We start from the raw sequence: 18,319 nt of genomic DNA, 5'->3' as shown, positions 1-18,319 counted from the left end.
ATGTAAGACACTTAAAACAACACTTTGAACTATTAATCAAAGTTGCCACATAGAAACAGTGTTCCAAGCATGCTACTTCCTATCATTGCATTGGTATCAGTATGAAAAGTTTCAGTCTTGTTTTGAATTTAAGTTTCAACATGCACAACAAGCAATTTAATCTGAGGGTTGGTTACAGCCATCTCTCAGAGTGGTAACAAAACTGTAAGTAGTTTACTGTATGTGGGTGACAAACTCTGCAAGTGATTCAGATGCACTCCAAGGCTGGATAATGAAGTTAGCTAGAATTAACAGTGTGAAATGCTTTCGCAGTTTAGCAAGAATGTCACAGCTGATCATTTCAGAATAATAATTTCCTGAAAAGAGAGTGGAGGCAACTTTATTAAAGTCAAACTTTAATAAATAAAGTTTTGTTTATAGTTAAACATGCCATTTAACTATATATCCAGTTAAATATAATTCAGATTACAAAAAGTGGCTGTAACTCATTGGATAGTGTGAAGCAAAATCATCTGCAACACACTCGTGAACTGAGAATTACTGAAGGCTAATTCTGTGTGAGCAGAACAGACCAGTGTTCTGAATGTGTGATACAAAGGCTGTTTAATGCTCAAAATATTGAGAGATCCAGCAGTCCTGTTTGGCCTTTTATCCACATAACTACATGGCAACAACATTTATCACTTATAATATGTACCTCAAGTTAGAAGTATACTTAAGGGGCTATAAATAGTGAATTCTTTAATGCTTTTATTCAGTACCATGTGGTCTTTTAGAATTTATTTTGTATTGTAGGTTTTGTTTCCTTAAATAAGTAGTTTATTTAGTTGCTTACATGTCAGAAAAATACAAATTCCATCCAGGATGGTTGGAAGTCAACTTGGCTGCCAGAACACCTGCAAAATACTTACTTGTATGTTGCAAAGTATGCGTGAGAAAAAAAACGAAAATATGTTGGGTAGTTAATTTTTTTTTAAATAAGGTCTCTGAAAATTTTGCCCATTAGTCTGTGTAAACCATATGTATTTTGTTTTCATTATGGAAAAAAGTCCATACTTATTTTAGCACACACAAAGGTTAAAGTACATCATTAGAAAGCAAATAAATAATTAATGGTATGGAGAGTTTTATTACTTCTTACAAATAGTCTCAATATTCTAAAAGAGTTGTTTTAAATTTCTTTTATATAACAAAATACATTTTGTAAATTATTGCTAGTTTGATTTTATGTTATACTTTTAATTAGACAAATTCAAGATATTTACTCTGACATAATGATTGAATTATGAAAAAATACATACAGAATGTACTTTGGCACTATATTATATGGTTAATTATTTTACTTTTATTTTTAGGCACTGATGATAAAAATGAATAAAGAAATCTTAAAATTCAAGAATAAAAAATTAACTTTTCACATTTCTTTAAGTTGCATGAATGTGCTGTAATCTCTTGCATAATCTCTATTGTATTCTAATAAAACAAAATTTTCAAGTTCTTTTCAAAGGCTGTCCAGTTTTTTTAGTGAAGTCTTCCCATCCTCCACTATACATACGAGCTCTGAGGGACAAAAAAAAAAGACATTAACAGCCAGGGAAACAAAGATTTACTGAAGTACAATATATTGAAATATTTATTGAATAAATCAGGTAAAATGTACACCACCTTTGGAAAATTATCCAAATTTTCTGCTATTTACCAAGTTATTCTGGAAAACTCATAATTCAAATATCATTATAAAAAATAATTCAACTGAAACAGCTTCACAGAAACATAGCCTTAGAAATAAAAATATCTGGCTAAATAAATAAATATCTTAATTACATAAACATTATACTTTAAGATACCAAGGAAAAACATAATAATAATATCCAGGTATTAGAATTATTTAATTTTTAAAAGATATTTTTTGTGCAAACATTTAATTTTTTTACTTTCTTTGACAGTTAATATAGAGAAGTATTAAAATATGTGGAAAAACTACAATTCACAAGAAGAGCAACAAATTTAACCTTGCAAAAGAACTACTTGGGTTTAAAAAGGCTACTAATGTTTAGTCCTACTCTATTTAACACTTGCAATATAAATATATACACACACTTTTTAGAGCATTTCCATGGAAGTTCAGAATGTTGTACTACCATTAACAAATGTTTAAGTTTCAAAAGTTTATCAGTTTAGATATGTAATGAAATATAAATCTCTGTTTAATGTTGTGTATCAGAAGTAAACTTGGCACTGGTTTTCTATAGAAAAGACATTGCTTGATTTATATACAAATACCAGGGCTATAGAAGCAGCAACGCTAGTCAGGCCTAGTCACTTTTTTATTTAATGGCATGCATAGCTACAACTTGTGTATTAAAATTACTTCTTTTAATTTAATACCTTATGCTGTGTGTATGTATAGTATTTGTAATTATCACTACTTACCATCTTGCCCACAAGTGCAACTAAACTGTCCAGTAATAGTCATTACGTACGTTTTGTGGTTTTTATAAATATACAACAATAAAATTAATAATAAGAACTCAAAGCTTTATTTATTATAATCAAGCAGCTTGATATAAAGTTAAACTTATTGATGATTTGTAATTATTTGAATTAAAATGTTAGCATGAAACAATTCCAATAGATTTTCACAGTGAATAAAGTTGGCAAAGGAATAATGAAAAGTTTTACTACTACATGTTTGGTTAGTTAAGTTAGGTCCTCAATATAACCTTTAATATTGTTTTAATTTTAGTAACTTTACAGTAGAGATATGGACATTAAATTTAGAAAAATAGTAATCCCTATCATGACAAGGGAAAAACAACAAGGAAATGGGGTCACTACTAATTATGTTTTATTTAAAACTTACCAATTCAGTACAGTACTAGTTAAGAGCTTTGTAAGTAGCATTCTTGGTTTTTTAGGAGGTCATCTATAAATTATTGGGAGAAACATGTTTTTTTTGCTGTCTTCATTTTCTTTATCAGCACTAATTGAGGCTGGTTCTTTTTATGAGTCCTGCAATATTCTTGTCAGTTGATTTGCCAATTAAATTGGAATTAGAAAGTAATGCATTTAAGATATTTTCTTTTTGTCTTTGATGTATGTCACAATTCACTCAGTTACACTGCTGGCCATTTCTCCAACTATTGCAGAAGTTTTGCTTCTAGAACATCTGCATCTTAGCAATTTCTGAATCCAGAGACATTTTGAAGCATGGTCCAAAAACAAAGGAAGATTGTGTTTCACAATGAAGAAGATGAATAAATATTCTGTTGTGATCATAATCATTTTCTGGTTTGGTATCAGGTTTTATGACAGGGTTAGTCTATACTTTATTAATTCTAGATGCCCTCAAGCAATTCTAATGGTAATTAACAGTGTTCAGATGTTGTTGTTTTTTTATCTCATTTTCACCACTGTGAGCAATGGAGAAATCACAAACACAAACTGTACATCTTACATAACTCATACCTTCTGAAGATGACACAGCATCAATGAATTTTTTCTGAATACTCAATACCTAAACTTGTGCTCACTATAAAATTTTCTTTCCTTTGTTGAAGTCATGGAGGATGAAGCACAACCATGTTTTTCTGCCATATTTCTCTCAAAACATTATTTGCACAGTCGATATGCAAAGTGATGAATTATTAGCAGAAAACATGTTAAAAGTGATACCAAAATCAGAGTACTCCTAAATCATAATAGCTAGCAGGTTTGGAGATATGCGAGATAAATATCAATATTAGTAATATTATTATAGCTGTTTTGAATTATAATTTGATGTCTTATCATCCCCTAACATGAATGAATATTTTGCATGCTACAACAAATGATATATATTACTTTCAAATTTTATATTAAAAGTTGTTTTAATTAAAACATAATAAAGATATTTTGTATTCTCTACAAAAACATCACTTTAATTACTATGCATTTCATATGTACTTAAGATACCAATGAAAAAAAGAAAATTATTTATCTTAATAAATATATCTTGTTAAACTATTTCCAATTTTACAAATGATGTTTGAGATTAAGAAATATTTAACATATCATTACTATATATACTTACCTGTTGAAGCCAAATTTATCTGCAAGGTGTAGAGCTGCCCTTGCTTTGATAGGCCCAAGACCAAAAAAGACTATGTTTGCATCAAACTGCTGTGGTTTGAGAACTTTGTACTTATTTTCAAAAACATCATCTGACATCAGCAAAGCATCCTTCACCTGACCCACTTTTTACACATGTATAAAAGAAAATAACTTGTAGAAACTGGATGAAACATGCATTGTTACTTTAAAACACTGAATTTTAAATAAATATTCAACATAATTTTAAAAATAGCTTCAGGTATAGCATTTGGTTTATTTGGTAATATAAGATACAAGCCTTTATTTCTTGATGTTAAAATCTTTCCAAGTTAGCAAACTGAAGTATACTTGCAACCTGCAAAAAAAAACACAACACAAAAACCAGAAAAATGTAATCCACATTTTCTTTCTGGACATATACAGTCCATAAAAATCTTCAAATACAAGAAACTACTCAGACTGATATACTCTGAATCAAGTATTATTAGTTGTTTTTCCTTGCATGAATTATCTCCCAGAAATAATGTTAAAAGTAAATTAAGACAAGAAAAAAAAGTGAATACCAAGTCACAAAATTTTATTAAAATATTTTGTTTATAAAACTTAAATTCATAGTTACTAATCAAACTACTTATGGAAACTACTACATAGTTTTGTAAAGAGTTATGTATACTATTCCATTAAAGGTGCAATGCATGCTTTTAAATATTTATTTCTTATTTATGTTATTAAGCAAAATGTGTATAGTGTGTACAAATATCCCAACAAAGTATGTTCTTTCAGCAAACTAAGTACCTTGTGGTATATTCTTTGACCTTCACAAAGTCCACAATACATACCTTTTAATACATTATTTTAGTAACCATTTCTTAAGTTTTTGTTCATATAATGCACTTGAAGTTGACTGCTCATAACATATATTTGTTAAGCAAAAAGAAGATGAAAACTATTGCTGTGTTTATGTGAATGTACAAGTGCAAAAATAAAAGCTTTAAGGGGAAATTTAGCTCTAGGAAACTTTAGTTTTGTTGTTTCTTACACCAAAATAATGAGTATTTATTATGTACTGCTTTACCATAAAATCAGGCTATTTACATTCTGTTGCAAACTTACATCTTCCAAACTTCAATCAAAAATGAAGGACAAAGAAAGCTAGCTGTATGTACTTTAACTAAACTTTGTTAAATATTAATAAAATTGCTGCAGACAGTTTTTATGAACAATTTTTCTACAACAAAATTTTTTTTTTTTTTATTTTGAAAACATAATGATAACTTCCCTTTATTTTTTCACACAGTTCCTGAAGTCAATATTTTTTTCTGAAGTAATTTTATTTTATGCAGGTATAGAGAGCTTTGTATATATTACATTTTCAACTTTTGAATTGTCCTTCACTTCTTAAAGCCATTACAAAAGGCCTAACAGCTACCACTTTAAATGATTAGGAAAGCTATGAATAGATCATTCAATTAAATTAGATTGCTATTAACCCTAAGCATCTGTTTATAGAAACATTTTACTTAAGAACTTCAAAATGCTAATACAAAGTCATTTAAAACTGGTTAGCATGACAGTTTGATATTTGTAAACCAACCAATAAATAGTCAAGTTTTACACAGTGTCAGTAATAGTGTACTGAGCAAGTTGTGCAGTTGTGTTCTAAATAATTTTTGTGAAACATACTATTTTTAATGCTGTATGTGACATATATTTTCCATTTCAAGTTGAAAACTTTATAATACTGGATGATAAATACATTAATTCAAGAACCCTACCAAACAAAATGCAAAACTGGTTCAATCCCTACTCTCCAACATATTGTAACACTTATACTACCATTAGTTACCTCAAAAGAAACAATGAAACTAAAGATAATCCTAATGATTCCAAATAAATAATATTTTCTTTAGCCTTGTACTCATTCCTTTTAAGTGGCAAACATATACACTAATACATATAAAAGCACTAACTACTATTACATGCAAATTAATGACTATGGCATTACTCAAAAGTTATGAATTAGATTATAGCAAGTTACAACTTAATAAAAAATACCAGTAATTATTTTGTACCCTAATCATAGAGATGAAGATGGCAGTAATCAATATATATGGCTGATCTTAACCTTACCACATTAATGAAGCTGAGTCTATTTAACAGAATCACAAGAAATGTGTGATAGCCTAAAACTACTAAAATTAAAACAAATAATGATAGCAAACAACATCACTTTATTCTGGGATGAAAAAAAAAAAAAGTTGTTAATTTATCAAGTGAGGGAGCTAATTAAGAAAGTAAAATATGCATAGAGAACAATAATAAATAACTTTCCCTTCTTTTATTATTAAATCCTTAATGACTTCAATACATGATAATTACATACCCTGCACTGTGGAAGGTGATAACTGACTCATTCAACTGATTAAGTACTTCTGACAATAAATATCAGACAAAAGCTTAAAAATAAAAAGGAAATGTGCATTTTTGTTTATCCCTTCTTCTTAGAAAAAAACAACAACCTAAAACAGAATAGTCTATATACGCTATTGAACAGTTTTCAGTTACCATACAAAAAAAATTATGGTAATCAAACGAGTTAATTCTGGGTAATGATTATGAACACACACATGCTCACAATGTATCATCTTTATAGTAAGAATAACAGCAGTGCACAATTCTACAAAAAAAAATTAATTCAATCTTGAAGTTTTCATATATATTGCATGAAAAAACCTCAAACTGTTCTAGCATTGCAAATTTTCAGTAATCAAAAATATAATGTGAAGACTGAAACTTTAAAAACAGTTTCACAAATCATCATTATTTAACAGAAAATCTGCCACAGAATTTCTTAACAAACAAATATATTTATTAGATTTTTGAAGGAGGAAAACCTCCCAAACTAATAAAAGTGTATAATAAATGAATAGATAAAGATTTTGTCACATAATCAATGCTAAAAAATTTTACAAACACTTTGTACATGACAACAACAACCTGAGAGGAAAGAATTATGTTTAGAAGGGCAGTCAAAATTTCTGTTCTTATTGTGAACTATTAATTTATATCCTGTAATTTAAGAGAACAAGTAAAAATATAAAGTTTAAGCTTCACAGATATGGCAAAAAATAGCAAATGTGCTAAGTTTCTGGAAGTCCTCTATTAACTATATTTTAAAATTTAATGCTAGGAAATGAAAAAATTCAAATGAGTCAACAGTTAATTTTGAGTAATAACTACGTAAAAAATCAACGAATAAAATAATTTGGCTTTAAATTACAATAAAATTTCAGCTTACAAGGAATGTTAATTGAGTTGGTAATAGTTCCATACTCCTCAATTTCTTTTGGTTCTCTAACATCAATTAGCTGTATATCTCCACCATGGACCAAAGCTTCAAGGTCTTCGAATGAAATGTCACGACCTTTTATTGATGCACAATATCTCCTCTTTGTGAGTAAGCTGCAAGCTTTGAGACAGGAAGAAACCATGAAAGTAAAATTGATTCATTTTCATTTGGTATTTCTTGTTTAAGAAAATATTACTTAACTCATTAAATCATTTCATTAGAACTGCCTTTAAATGGCCGAATATTTTCATAAAAAAAAATATAACAGAACTTTTCTGCACATATTGTTTGGTAATATTAATAGTAGTGGTAATACACTTGTATGCAACACCAGTTAACTTATTTTGCAAGCTTGAGAAAAGTTTTCAAAAATATTTTATGAGAATAAATTTTCGAGAATTTTAAGAAATTAATATGCAATATGACCAAGAAATGTGGTAATAAAATATATATAATAAATGATTATATTATATTGCTGTAACATTTCATATGCTGGAAATTGTGCGAGTAATTAGAAATGCAAAGCTTGTTTTACAAATAATAAACACACTTACGGGTTACGAAGATTTCGTCATTGCTGAACTCAGGTGGAAACGACGAAGTACACACAACTCTATCCCTTGTGCACCAAGTAGACAAACACGCAGTGGTGGGAGGGTTAGCGTGTTTTTTTGGGAATGCTTTGTATAAAAATAGTATACGCGATTTTGATAAATTACACCACCTTAAGAACAGTTTGCTAAAAGTAGAAGTATACCCAGCAAACGCAACCGCCATTATGCCAGAAGAAAAAAAATCAACAGTTAATGAACTCAAGGTTAGAACAGCTGCGTCTTGGCCCTTCGGTTATCCAACGTTTGACCTGAAATTATATATTATCATATCACATAAATTTGATGGCATCTAACATTTAAGTCTTAGTTATGTTATTTTGTTTTATTTTTTATGTGGACAATGTTTAATTAAATATTTATACTTATCAAAATATTATAAAACGTTTGAGTTCATGAGAAACACATTGCGTTAAAACTTAAGTTTTTGGTATGTTAGAAGCACGCAAATCTTTAAAATATGTATAGGAATCAGACATTGATGACGTACTTCTGCTGAATTCAGCGAGTTGACTGAACTTTCAAACGTTTTTACAGAAGAAGGGAGTTTGTGATGATCATTCTATGGAAAACTCTCGAATCGATACGAATAATGTACACAATAACTTCTACCAGAAAAACTGCTAAAATTATACAATAACCATTAATAAACAATTTTATTAAAAATAGCAGGAAAACTATATTTAAAAAATTTACGGGCGCTTTCGTTAATTACCAGTCACGAAATGCGTTAGTCCTGTTAGCTCACTTGTCATTCATTGATTATTATGAGAAAATGAACATGATTTGTTGGTTAATTTCCAGGTTTGTCACATTTTAATTTCAGTTATATCATGAAGCTCACAATCTATGGAAGTGGACTTATTTCGGTACGAGTAGAAATCTAAATTCATAACGAGTTGTTCGATAAATGACTAATGCTTAAGGGCATTCTTAGATCACAAACGGCACAGTTGAAACTAACAATTAAACTCGTTATATTAACAAACACACCGTATGACAACTCTGCGCAAAGTCGTCAGTTACGTACATTCTCTGCTATTGACGTTTTCCGACCCAAGCACAAGAATTCCTAAAGCGAGTGTGTGCGTGTTTTTCTTTAGCAAAGCCACATCTGGTTATGTGCAATGTCTACTCAATGGTACTAATAATCGTCACGTGCAGAGTTTCATATGCCATACCTATAATATTTGGTCAATGTATTTGTTACTATTTAATATTAATGTTATATTAACTTAGTTGATGCATTAATAATTAAAACATATATCTTACATTATTTAAATATAATAATTTAAGTCAGTATAAATTACAAAGCAAATATATTTAGTACGTAGCAAGTTTCAGCTAGATGTTCACAAAATAATATCTCAGCATTTTAACATATGATTTATAGTGTATTTGATCTAATTCTACCTGTTTTATTTCCCCATAGCGTTTGGGGAAAACTTGCAACAAGAAAATCTGCCCAACAGCAAGAGTTGAAAATGAAGACTTACAAAATGAACAAACCAAATACAATACTGTATTTGTACAATACTGTCCGAAGTTGTTAGGACAATGTCAAAAATTAGATTTCAGGCTACTTTCAAAGAACAATTGAAAATAAATCTCAAGTGAAACAAACTTTTATTAACTTTATATTTAGTACAACCGAAACTCAGTGGCATTGCTTGAGGTCAGCAAACGTTAATATTTTGTTTGTCTCCCTTTTGCTTTAAAGAATGTAGACAGTCTTTCTGACTATGTTGCAACATGTTTAATCAAAGTGTCCTTTGGGAATTTACTTCAAATGTCTTCAATACACTCCCATAAAGTTTCTTTGGAAGTAACTTTTGATTTGTCAAGTTCTTGATCTATAAAATCCTAGATCTGCTCAATCAGGTTGAGATCGGGGATCTGTGGAAACCATTACATGATTTGAATGACTCCAGCAGCTTCTTTCTCAGCTAAGTAATTTCTGCATAGGTTGAGTGAGTGTTTGTGGTCATTTTTCTGGTGGCAGAGTTCTTTACCAACATTAGGCAAACCATTTGGTATATCATGACGGATCAGTATCTGATGATAATTGCGCTGATCCATTATCCCATCTATTTTGCAAATATCTCTTATCACCTCACCGGAAAAACACCAAATAATTACATTATCTACCTCATGCTTCAGTATGTGCTAAAATGTCTTTCACCTTTCTTCCACCGGATGTATAACCTACGCTTTGAACCAAATAGCTTAAACTTGGACACATTTGTCCATAACATCTCTTTCCAATCATTAACAATTCATTTTTTGTACTTTTTTTTTTATCAAATTTTAGTCTCTTGACAATATTTTTAGATAGAAATAAAGATTTTTAACTGCTACACGACCAAATATTCCATTCTATTTGAGTCTTATTGATACTGTAGATGTACTTCTGTCATTTGGTACATGATCGTTTATCTCATGCTTGAAATCACTTGCAGTCTTTCTAGTGTCTCGAAGGCTGTATAAATGAAGATATTTAATATTAATATAATTGAGTTTAAATGTTCTGATTTTTTTTTTTCCATTTTCAAATTTACCTGTCTTGGTTTCACGACCTAGGATGTACTTGACAGTGTTTGGTAAGCATTTCAAGTCTGCAGCAATTTGTCAGAAAGTCCATCCAGCATCACGTGAAGATTTTATGTGAACTCTATGTTTTCCTGTAATACTCTAAGCTCTTTTACTTGTGACATAACAACAAAACTTAATATATGTAGCGTTAAACACTGTTTCCATCAAGTTTTATTTGTGGAGCGCTTTTACACCGATTTATTTTAGCATATATTGGTGCCATGTACTAGCTAGTTGATACCTTCTGTGTGTGTGTGTGTGTGTGTGTGTAGTTAAATCACTGCATGAGGTACCATGACAGTTTTTACAGACCCTAAATTAGATCAGTATGTTTATTCAAGTAGAACCCTAATGACATGCCCTTGGCTTGTCAATGGCGTAGATCGTGGGAGGTATGCATCCCCCTTCATTTTAGGTGGGGGTATGGTGCATACAATCATCCCCCTATAGTCTGGTCTGTTGAATTGTTTTATTGCATCACAAACCTACAAATTGTGTGTTTGTTCTTGCGATTCTCATGTTCTTACCAATCGAATTACATAATTAAGCCTAGATGTAGGCTTTTTCAGTAGCCGAAATGTACATCTTTAATATAGGCGTGCTTTTAAGCTTTTCGATCTAAGCTATAGTTCATAAGTATCAGTCAGTAGGCCTAAGTATACATGCAAGTATCGTGGCAACAAGATTACTCTGTGACTGCATGTTTACAGCTTTCAGGTTCACGTAATCAGAGATTACCAATTTGCAAATTGAACAGTCCACATAAGTGGTTGCAAAAATCATTTTCCCCATCGGGTGTAAAAATCTACGTCCCTACCTGTATGATAATTCTAAAGAATGATAAGTATTCTCACCATGTTTCGTTCAATTGTCAACAGAGATCAGTAAAGCATTACCATAGTGTTAAAATCTACATTCTGTCTGAGAAGAATTAGACTCATGAAATGGAAAGAATTAAAATATATTCTCTTGCCCTAACACTTTTGCACAGTACTGTAATTGTGCCTAATGGTCAGTCTTAAAAAGGGGAGAGCTTTTGAAGAGAACAAACTAAAATTGACCAGTTTGAAAAAGTGGAAAAATAGTTTTTGAAAATTTAGCCAAATAGTCAGAGATAAGAGACATAGTTTCAAATCTATTTGGTGTGCTAAACCAACGTTTCTAAACCGGTGCGCTGTGACACTGAACAGGACCGGTATGACCAGGTGATTAAGGCACTTGAATCGTAATCTGAGAGTCGCGGGTTCAAATCCCCATCACATCAAGCATGTTCGTCCTTTCAGCCGTGGGGGCGTTATGTTACGGTCAATCCCACTATTCGTTGGTAAAAGAGTAGTTCAACAGTTGGCGGTGTATGGCGATGACTAGCTGCCTTCCCTCTAGTCTTACACTGCTAAATTAAGGACGGCTAACGCAGATAGCCCTCGTGAAGCTTTGCGAGAAAATTCAAAAGAAACAAACCAATGCAGTCTTTTTGTTTTACAGATAATAGCACCCATCACACCGTGGTGCTGGTTAATACGAGTGTCATCGTCTCGTAAATCAATTACCTTTTGCGTTTTCATGATGTTCCAAAACAGATCTATTCCATTTGTATCATTTCATTCTTATAGTGTTAACTGTGACTGACACTGCCAAATAGTTGTCTAACCCCGAGCATTTTTTGTTTCAGTGAAAAGTCACGACATCAGTGGAATTACTTGTTTATGTGTTGATAAGCACGAAACTAGACTATGGGCTATCTATGCTGTGCCTACCATGATTATCAAAATCCTGTGTTCATATTATGAGAGTTACCATCACGCCAGTGGAGACCAAAATAAATCCATACAACATTTCTAAAACTGATTCACTTCACTCAGTTCCTCAGAACATTTAATTTGATATCTTAAATATCTTAACTGATGTAGCAGAAGTGTGTTTGAACGTCTAATACAATAAATCCAATATGTCACAATTACTTATCACAGATGGAGATGGAAATGTTTCGCATACTGATTCTAATCATGTAGTTATAGTTTGTAAAGTATACAGTGAAAACGGAACAATTTTTATGCTCTACATTTGCCTTAGTATAATTTTGTAATATTGTTTAAAAAACTACATATATTTTTGTAAATCAGTTTTTATAAGGTACTTCAGCGTATTACGAAGAATATTATTACAAATTTTGATTTTATTTGGTTCTTGTATGAAGAGAAATATAATTTCTAATAACCGAAATATCTTCTTAAAACCGTTATTCGCTTTAAACAATTAAAACCAGAACACTTTGAAAACAAATACACTTAGAATAAATGCACTGTGGTATTAATATTCACAATGTCCCACAGAAAGACCAAAAGTTCCCGCTAACGTAAATTCTGTAGGGGAGGCATTTATCTAATGGAGGGTTGATGAAAAACTCGATTTCAGTGCCCCTACTAACATTATATTCACACCTGTATTTGAAACACTTCTAGTTTATAAAACTTTATAAACTAGTGATTATAAAAAGATAATAAACTCCTATGCCAAAACTTTATTATCAGTCAAATAATTTAAAATTCATGCAAGATGTATTTTCTAACGTCTTTCCACTTTCTGCTGTATATGGGAGTTTTGACTGAATTACAATTTCGCACAAGCATTCTTACAATAGTATTATAGAAACTTGATTATGCATTATGTTGCTCCTATCTTGTAAATTCTGTATGCAGGGTCATGGGAGAAACCACCTTGAACGTTTATGAAGTAGAGACAAAGACTTGATGTGTGTCTGGAACGAACTCTACCTGGAGTGGGGAAGGTCAAGTTTAATGCTTTCATCTGTTCTTCCTATCGGCACCGCCAGGTGTTTAAGGCAGTCGACTCGTAATCTGAGGGTTGTGGGTTCAAATCTCCGTCATACCAAACATGCTCTCTCTTTCAGCCGTGGGGCGTTATAATGTTACGATCAATCCCACTATTCGTTGGTAAAAGAGTAGCCCAAGAGTTGGCGATGGGTGGTGATGACTAGCCTCCTTCCCTCTAGTCTTACACTGCTAAATTAGGGACGGCCAGAGCAGACCGCCCTCGTGTAGCTTTGCGCGAAATTAAAAAAATAACACAACACACATACACTGAACAAATTGTTCACCTTATTCCTACTTTTCACGAGTAATTTTATTGGTTAGACCCGTCAGTCTTACTTTCAAAAACCAAAAAAAAATTCAAATCTCTTCGATTAGCCATAAGCACTATCGAGCCTCGAACCGAGTATTTATGAATTTCCCATTAATTGTAATTTATAGTACACGAATAATATATATTTTAATAAATGTTTATATTGCCATATTTTTAGTATACCTTAGTACTTAGTTTGAGCTATATGGGGTTTGTTGTTGGGCCGAAAATGTTGAGAAACACTGTGTTAACACTTAGAATTGAGTTGTGGTATGCAAGGTTATAATAAAAGAAAATGTTTATCCTGTAGTAACTGAAATAACTAGTGCGCCATGATGAACGATTGATCCTCTTAATCTTGGTAAAGTTGAATAAAATGCCAATGTGTAAAAGTTAAATGTTCAGGTCTGTTAGAGTACATGTGTAGTTCGAAGAAAGTTATGTGCTAATTAACCCTACTAATTATGCGATTAATATTGAATCAACGAACGTAACACCAAACATAATACTAGAGTTAAAAGAAATGATAACTTTGAAGGGTAGAATTGGTAGCTTTGCTTTAGATTATGTAATCCGAAGATTTGCTTCATCCAGTATGACAAAAAAAAAAAAAAATCATATTCCGTAGGTATTTATGTTAATTTATAAAATAAGTTTTCACAATGTCCTTATTGGAGATTTTATGAATATTAACGACACTGTCAGTATTATACATATTAGTTAAGATAAGTTTTACTTACCACAAACCTGTAAAAATGACCTTATGCAGCCTGATTCAATCCACTTATGTTGGGAAACTAGTTAAAGGAAGTCTTCCCGACGGTCGATCATGAAAGGATAGGGGGGGAAGGGGCTTTTGAAGAGAACAAACTAAAGGTGACCAGCTTTTAAAATGTACAAGATAACGGATGAGAATTCAGCATAAAACTTAAGATAAATTCAGAGATAACAAACGTAGTTTTAATTTTCCTTAGTGTTACGATCACATAGATTTGTACTGCTGTATATTAAGTTATGATAAAGAAAGTTATTTATATTCTGTACTGACTACGTTAGTTACGTGACCAAAACTGAGTCAGTGACCCAGCATAACCTTAGATGAGTTGAAGAAAATGATAAGTGTGAAAGGTTAAATCCTTCCTTCCGTCTGTGTTTAAGTACACATGTCTGGGGTGAAAATTATTTGTATTCTGTACTGAGTTTGTAAATTTTGTGATTTATACTAAGTTAATAAATAACACCATGGAAAACAACTTAGTGAACTTGTGTTGCAGTTCAATACCATAATAGGTTTAAAGGGTGGAATGTTTAGGTTTGTATGAAATTACATGAGACAATGATAAATAAAGTTATACATTATACGTAGCTATTATGTTAATTTATAAAATTAATTTTCATAATAACCTGTAGCTATGTTAATATATGGTAATTATTACTTAAAAATAACAGTACTTTGATGGCATATATAAAATATAGACAGATTGAAAATTATTTTTAAAAAAATGAAAATACTGTATATGTGTTCTTATAGCAAAACCATATGGGGTTACCTGCGGTTTTCATCGAGGGGAATCAAACCCCTGATTTTAGGGTTATAAGTCCGTAGGCTTACCGCTGCCCCAGCGGGAAACAATGAAAAATGCTCTCTTTCTCCAAAGTTTTAATGAATATCATAGATCAGATATGCAAGATTACTACACAGTATGTTGCCTCGAAAATATAGGTCACTTAGTCTTAATTATGTGGCAAATAATATACAGAGAATGCAATTAAAGAAGCTTTACCAGATCATCTAGTGAAATATGATATAATGAATTAAATTATTTAACACGAACTCATTAAAGAGGAAACTTTGCCTTATTGAGCTGTTAGCTTCTTTTTATTTTTGAAAATTTTAAATCGTTAACTAGATTATTTAGAAGGTGGAGATCTAATACAACTAATATTTGTAAAAAGTATTTAATGATACGCCACACTGAATACTAGCTGTGGGGGTTAGGTTGCATGTTGGCTGGGTGAGAGGAGGCAAAAAACTGTTATTAGTGTAGTCCAATCAAACTGGATCTTTGTTGTTAGTGATGTGTTAGTAGTTGGGTCTCTGTTTTGTTTTATATGTACGTTAATAATATCGGTAGATATGTGATCAGCTGGTTAATAAAGTATGATGACGGTATTAGATTTTTGGTATGTCTAGCTGTAATAAAGATTACGAGACATTAGATAATAATTTATATAAGTGGGAGAGTTGGGTGAATCGGATATTTTCAGAATAATAAGATATTAATATATCTAGACTGCTTGATTGTGAGTTTACCCACAAAGAGCTCCGGCATAGCCAGGTAGTTAAGGCACTCGACTCTTAATATAAGGGTCGCGGGTTCGAATCCCATTCACATCAAACATGTTCGCCCTTTCAGTTATCTATTCCATTTTTATGTGTTTCATTCTGATAGTGTTAACTGTGACTTGATAGTGTTAACTGTGACTGACACTGCCAAATAGTTGTTCAACCCCGAACATTTTTTGTTTCAGTGAAAAGTCACGACATCAGTCGAATTACTTGTTTATGTGTTGATAAGCACGAAACTAGACTATGGGCTATCTATGCTGTGCCTACCACGATTATCAAAATCCTGTGTTCATATTATGAGAGTTACCGTCACGCCAGTGGAGACCAAAATAAATCCATACAACATTTCTAAAACTGATTCACCTTACTCAGTTCCTCAGAACATTTAATTTGATATCTGAAATCTCTTAACTGATGTAGCAGAAGTGTGTTTGGACGTCTAATACAATAAATCCACATTTTACAATTACTTATCACAGATGGAGATGGAAATGTTTCGTATATTGATTCTAATCATGTAGTTATAGTTTGTAAAGTATACAGTGAAAACGGAACAATTTTTATGCTCTACATTTGCCTTAGTATAATTTTGTAATATTGTTTAAAAAACTGCATATATTTTTCTAAATCAGTTTTTATAAGGTACTTCAGCGTATTACGAAGAATATTATTACAAATTTTGATTTTATTTGGTTCTTGTATGAAGAGAAATATTATTTCTAATAACTGAAATATCTTCTTAAAACCGTTATTCGCTTTAAACAATTAAAACCAGAACACTTTGAAAACAAATCTACTTAGAATAAATGCACTGTGATATTAATATTCACCATGTCCCACAGAAAGACCAAAAGTTCCCGCCAAACATAAATTCGGTAAGGGAACATTTATCTAACGGAGGGTTGATGAACAACTTGATTTCAGTGTCCTACTAACATTGTATTCACACCTGTATTTGAAACACTTCCAGTTTATAAAATTATACAAACTAGTGAATATAAAAAATAATCAACTCTTATGCTAAAACGTAATAATAACTTAAATAATTTAAAATTCATGTAAGATGTATTTTCTAATGTCTTTCTACTTTCTTCTATACGTGGAGAAACACAAATATTCTTACAATAATATTATAGAACCGTGAAACTTGATTGTGGAATATTTTGCTCCTATCTTGTAAATTCTGTATGCAGGGTCATGGGACAAACCACCTTGGACGTTTATGAAGTAGAGACAAAGACTTGATGTGTGTCTGGAACAAACTCTCTTTACCTGGAATTTGGAAGGTAAAGTTTAATGCTTTCATCTGTTCTTCCTATCGGCACCGCCAGGTGTTTAAGGCAGTCGACTCGTAATCTGAGGGTTGTGGGTTCAAATCTCCGTCACACCAAACATGGTCGCTCTTTCAGCTGTGGGAGCGAAAAAATGTGACGGTCAATTCCACTATTGATTTGTAAAAGAGTAGCCCAAGAGTTGGCAGTGAGTTGACTAGTTGCCTTCCCTTTAGCCTTAAACTGCTAAATTAGGGACGGCTAGCGCAGATAGCCCTCGTGCAGCTTTGTGCGAAATTATAAACAAATCTACCTGCACTGGTATTTTAGTAATACTGTTAAATGTTTTAAATTAAAAGTAATATTATCATTTATGTAATTTTCAGCATTATTATTACGTTTAAAGAATATAAAGAATAGTGGGATTGACCGTACCATTCCCACTATTGTTTAGTAAAAGAGCATCCCAGGAGTGGGTGGATTTGTTTGTTTGTTTTAAATTTCGCACAAAGCTATACGAGAATTATCTGCGCTATGAGTGGGTTTAATAATTGTTTTGAATTTCGCACAAAGCCACACGAGGACTATCTGCGCTAGTCGTCCCTAATTTAGCAGTGTAAGACTAGAGGGAATGTAGCTAATCATCACCAACCACCTCCAACTCTTGGGATACTCTTTTATTAACGAATAGTGGGATTGACTGTCACGTTATAACGCCCCACGGTTGAAAGGACGAGCATGTTTTGTGACGTGGATTCGAGCCCACGACACCAGATTACAAACAGAGCGCCATAACCACGTGGCAATACGAGGCTGGATTTGAGAAGAACTCTCCTCCATTTGTTACACCATATAGCTAATTAATGTAATTTTTCTTGGACTTTGGCCGCAGCGGGGAGCTGATTACGTG

General features: G+C 31.8%; 1 protein-coding gene across 1 annotated transcript; it reads right to left on the bottom strand.

Moving 5' to 3' along the window:
• Positions 1 to 1,112: 1,112 nt before the first annotated feature.
• Positions 1,113 to 14,849, bottom strand: LOC143232269 (thiosulfate sulfurtransferase/rhodanese-like domain-containing protein 3). The gene is made up of 5 exons (XM_076467457.1): positions 14,529 to 14,849; positions 7,996 to 8,303; positions 7,391 to 7,561; positions 4,073 to 4,235; positions 1,113 to 1,560 (listed from the first exon to the last, which is right to left on the bottom strand). The coding sequence occupies exons 2-5, from the start codon at positions 8,216 to 8,218 to the stop codon at positions 1,491 to 1,493; spliced, it is 627 nt and encodes a 208-aa protein (XP_076323572.1). The 5' UTR covers positions 8,219 to 8,303; positions 14,529 to 14,849; the 3' UTR covers positions 1,113 to 1,490.
• Between the last annotated feature and the right edge of the window lie 3,470 nt (positions 14,850 to 18,319).

Source organism: Tachypleus tridentatus, chromosome 11 (assembly GCF_004210375.1).
Source record: "Tachypleus tridentatus isolate NWPU-2018 chromosome 11, ASM421037v1, whole genome shotgun sequence".
Taxonomy (NCBI): Eukaryota; Metazoa; Arthropoda; class Merostomata; order Xiphosura; family Limulidae; genus Tachypleus; species Tachypleus tridentatus.
This window is presented reverse-complemented; position numbering and strand designations above follow the sequence as displayed.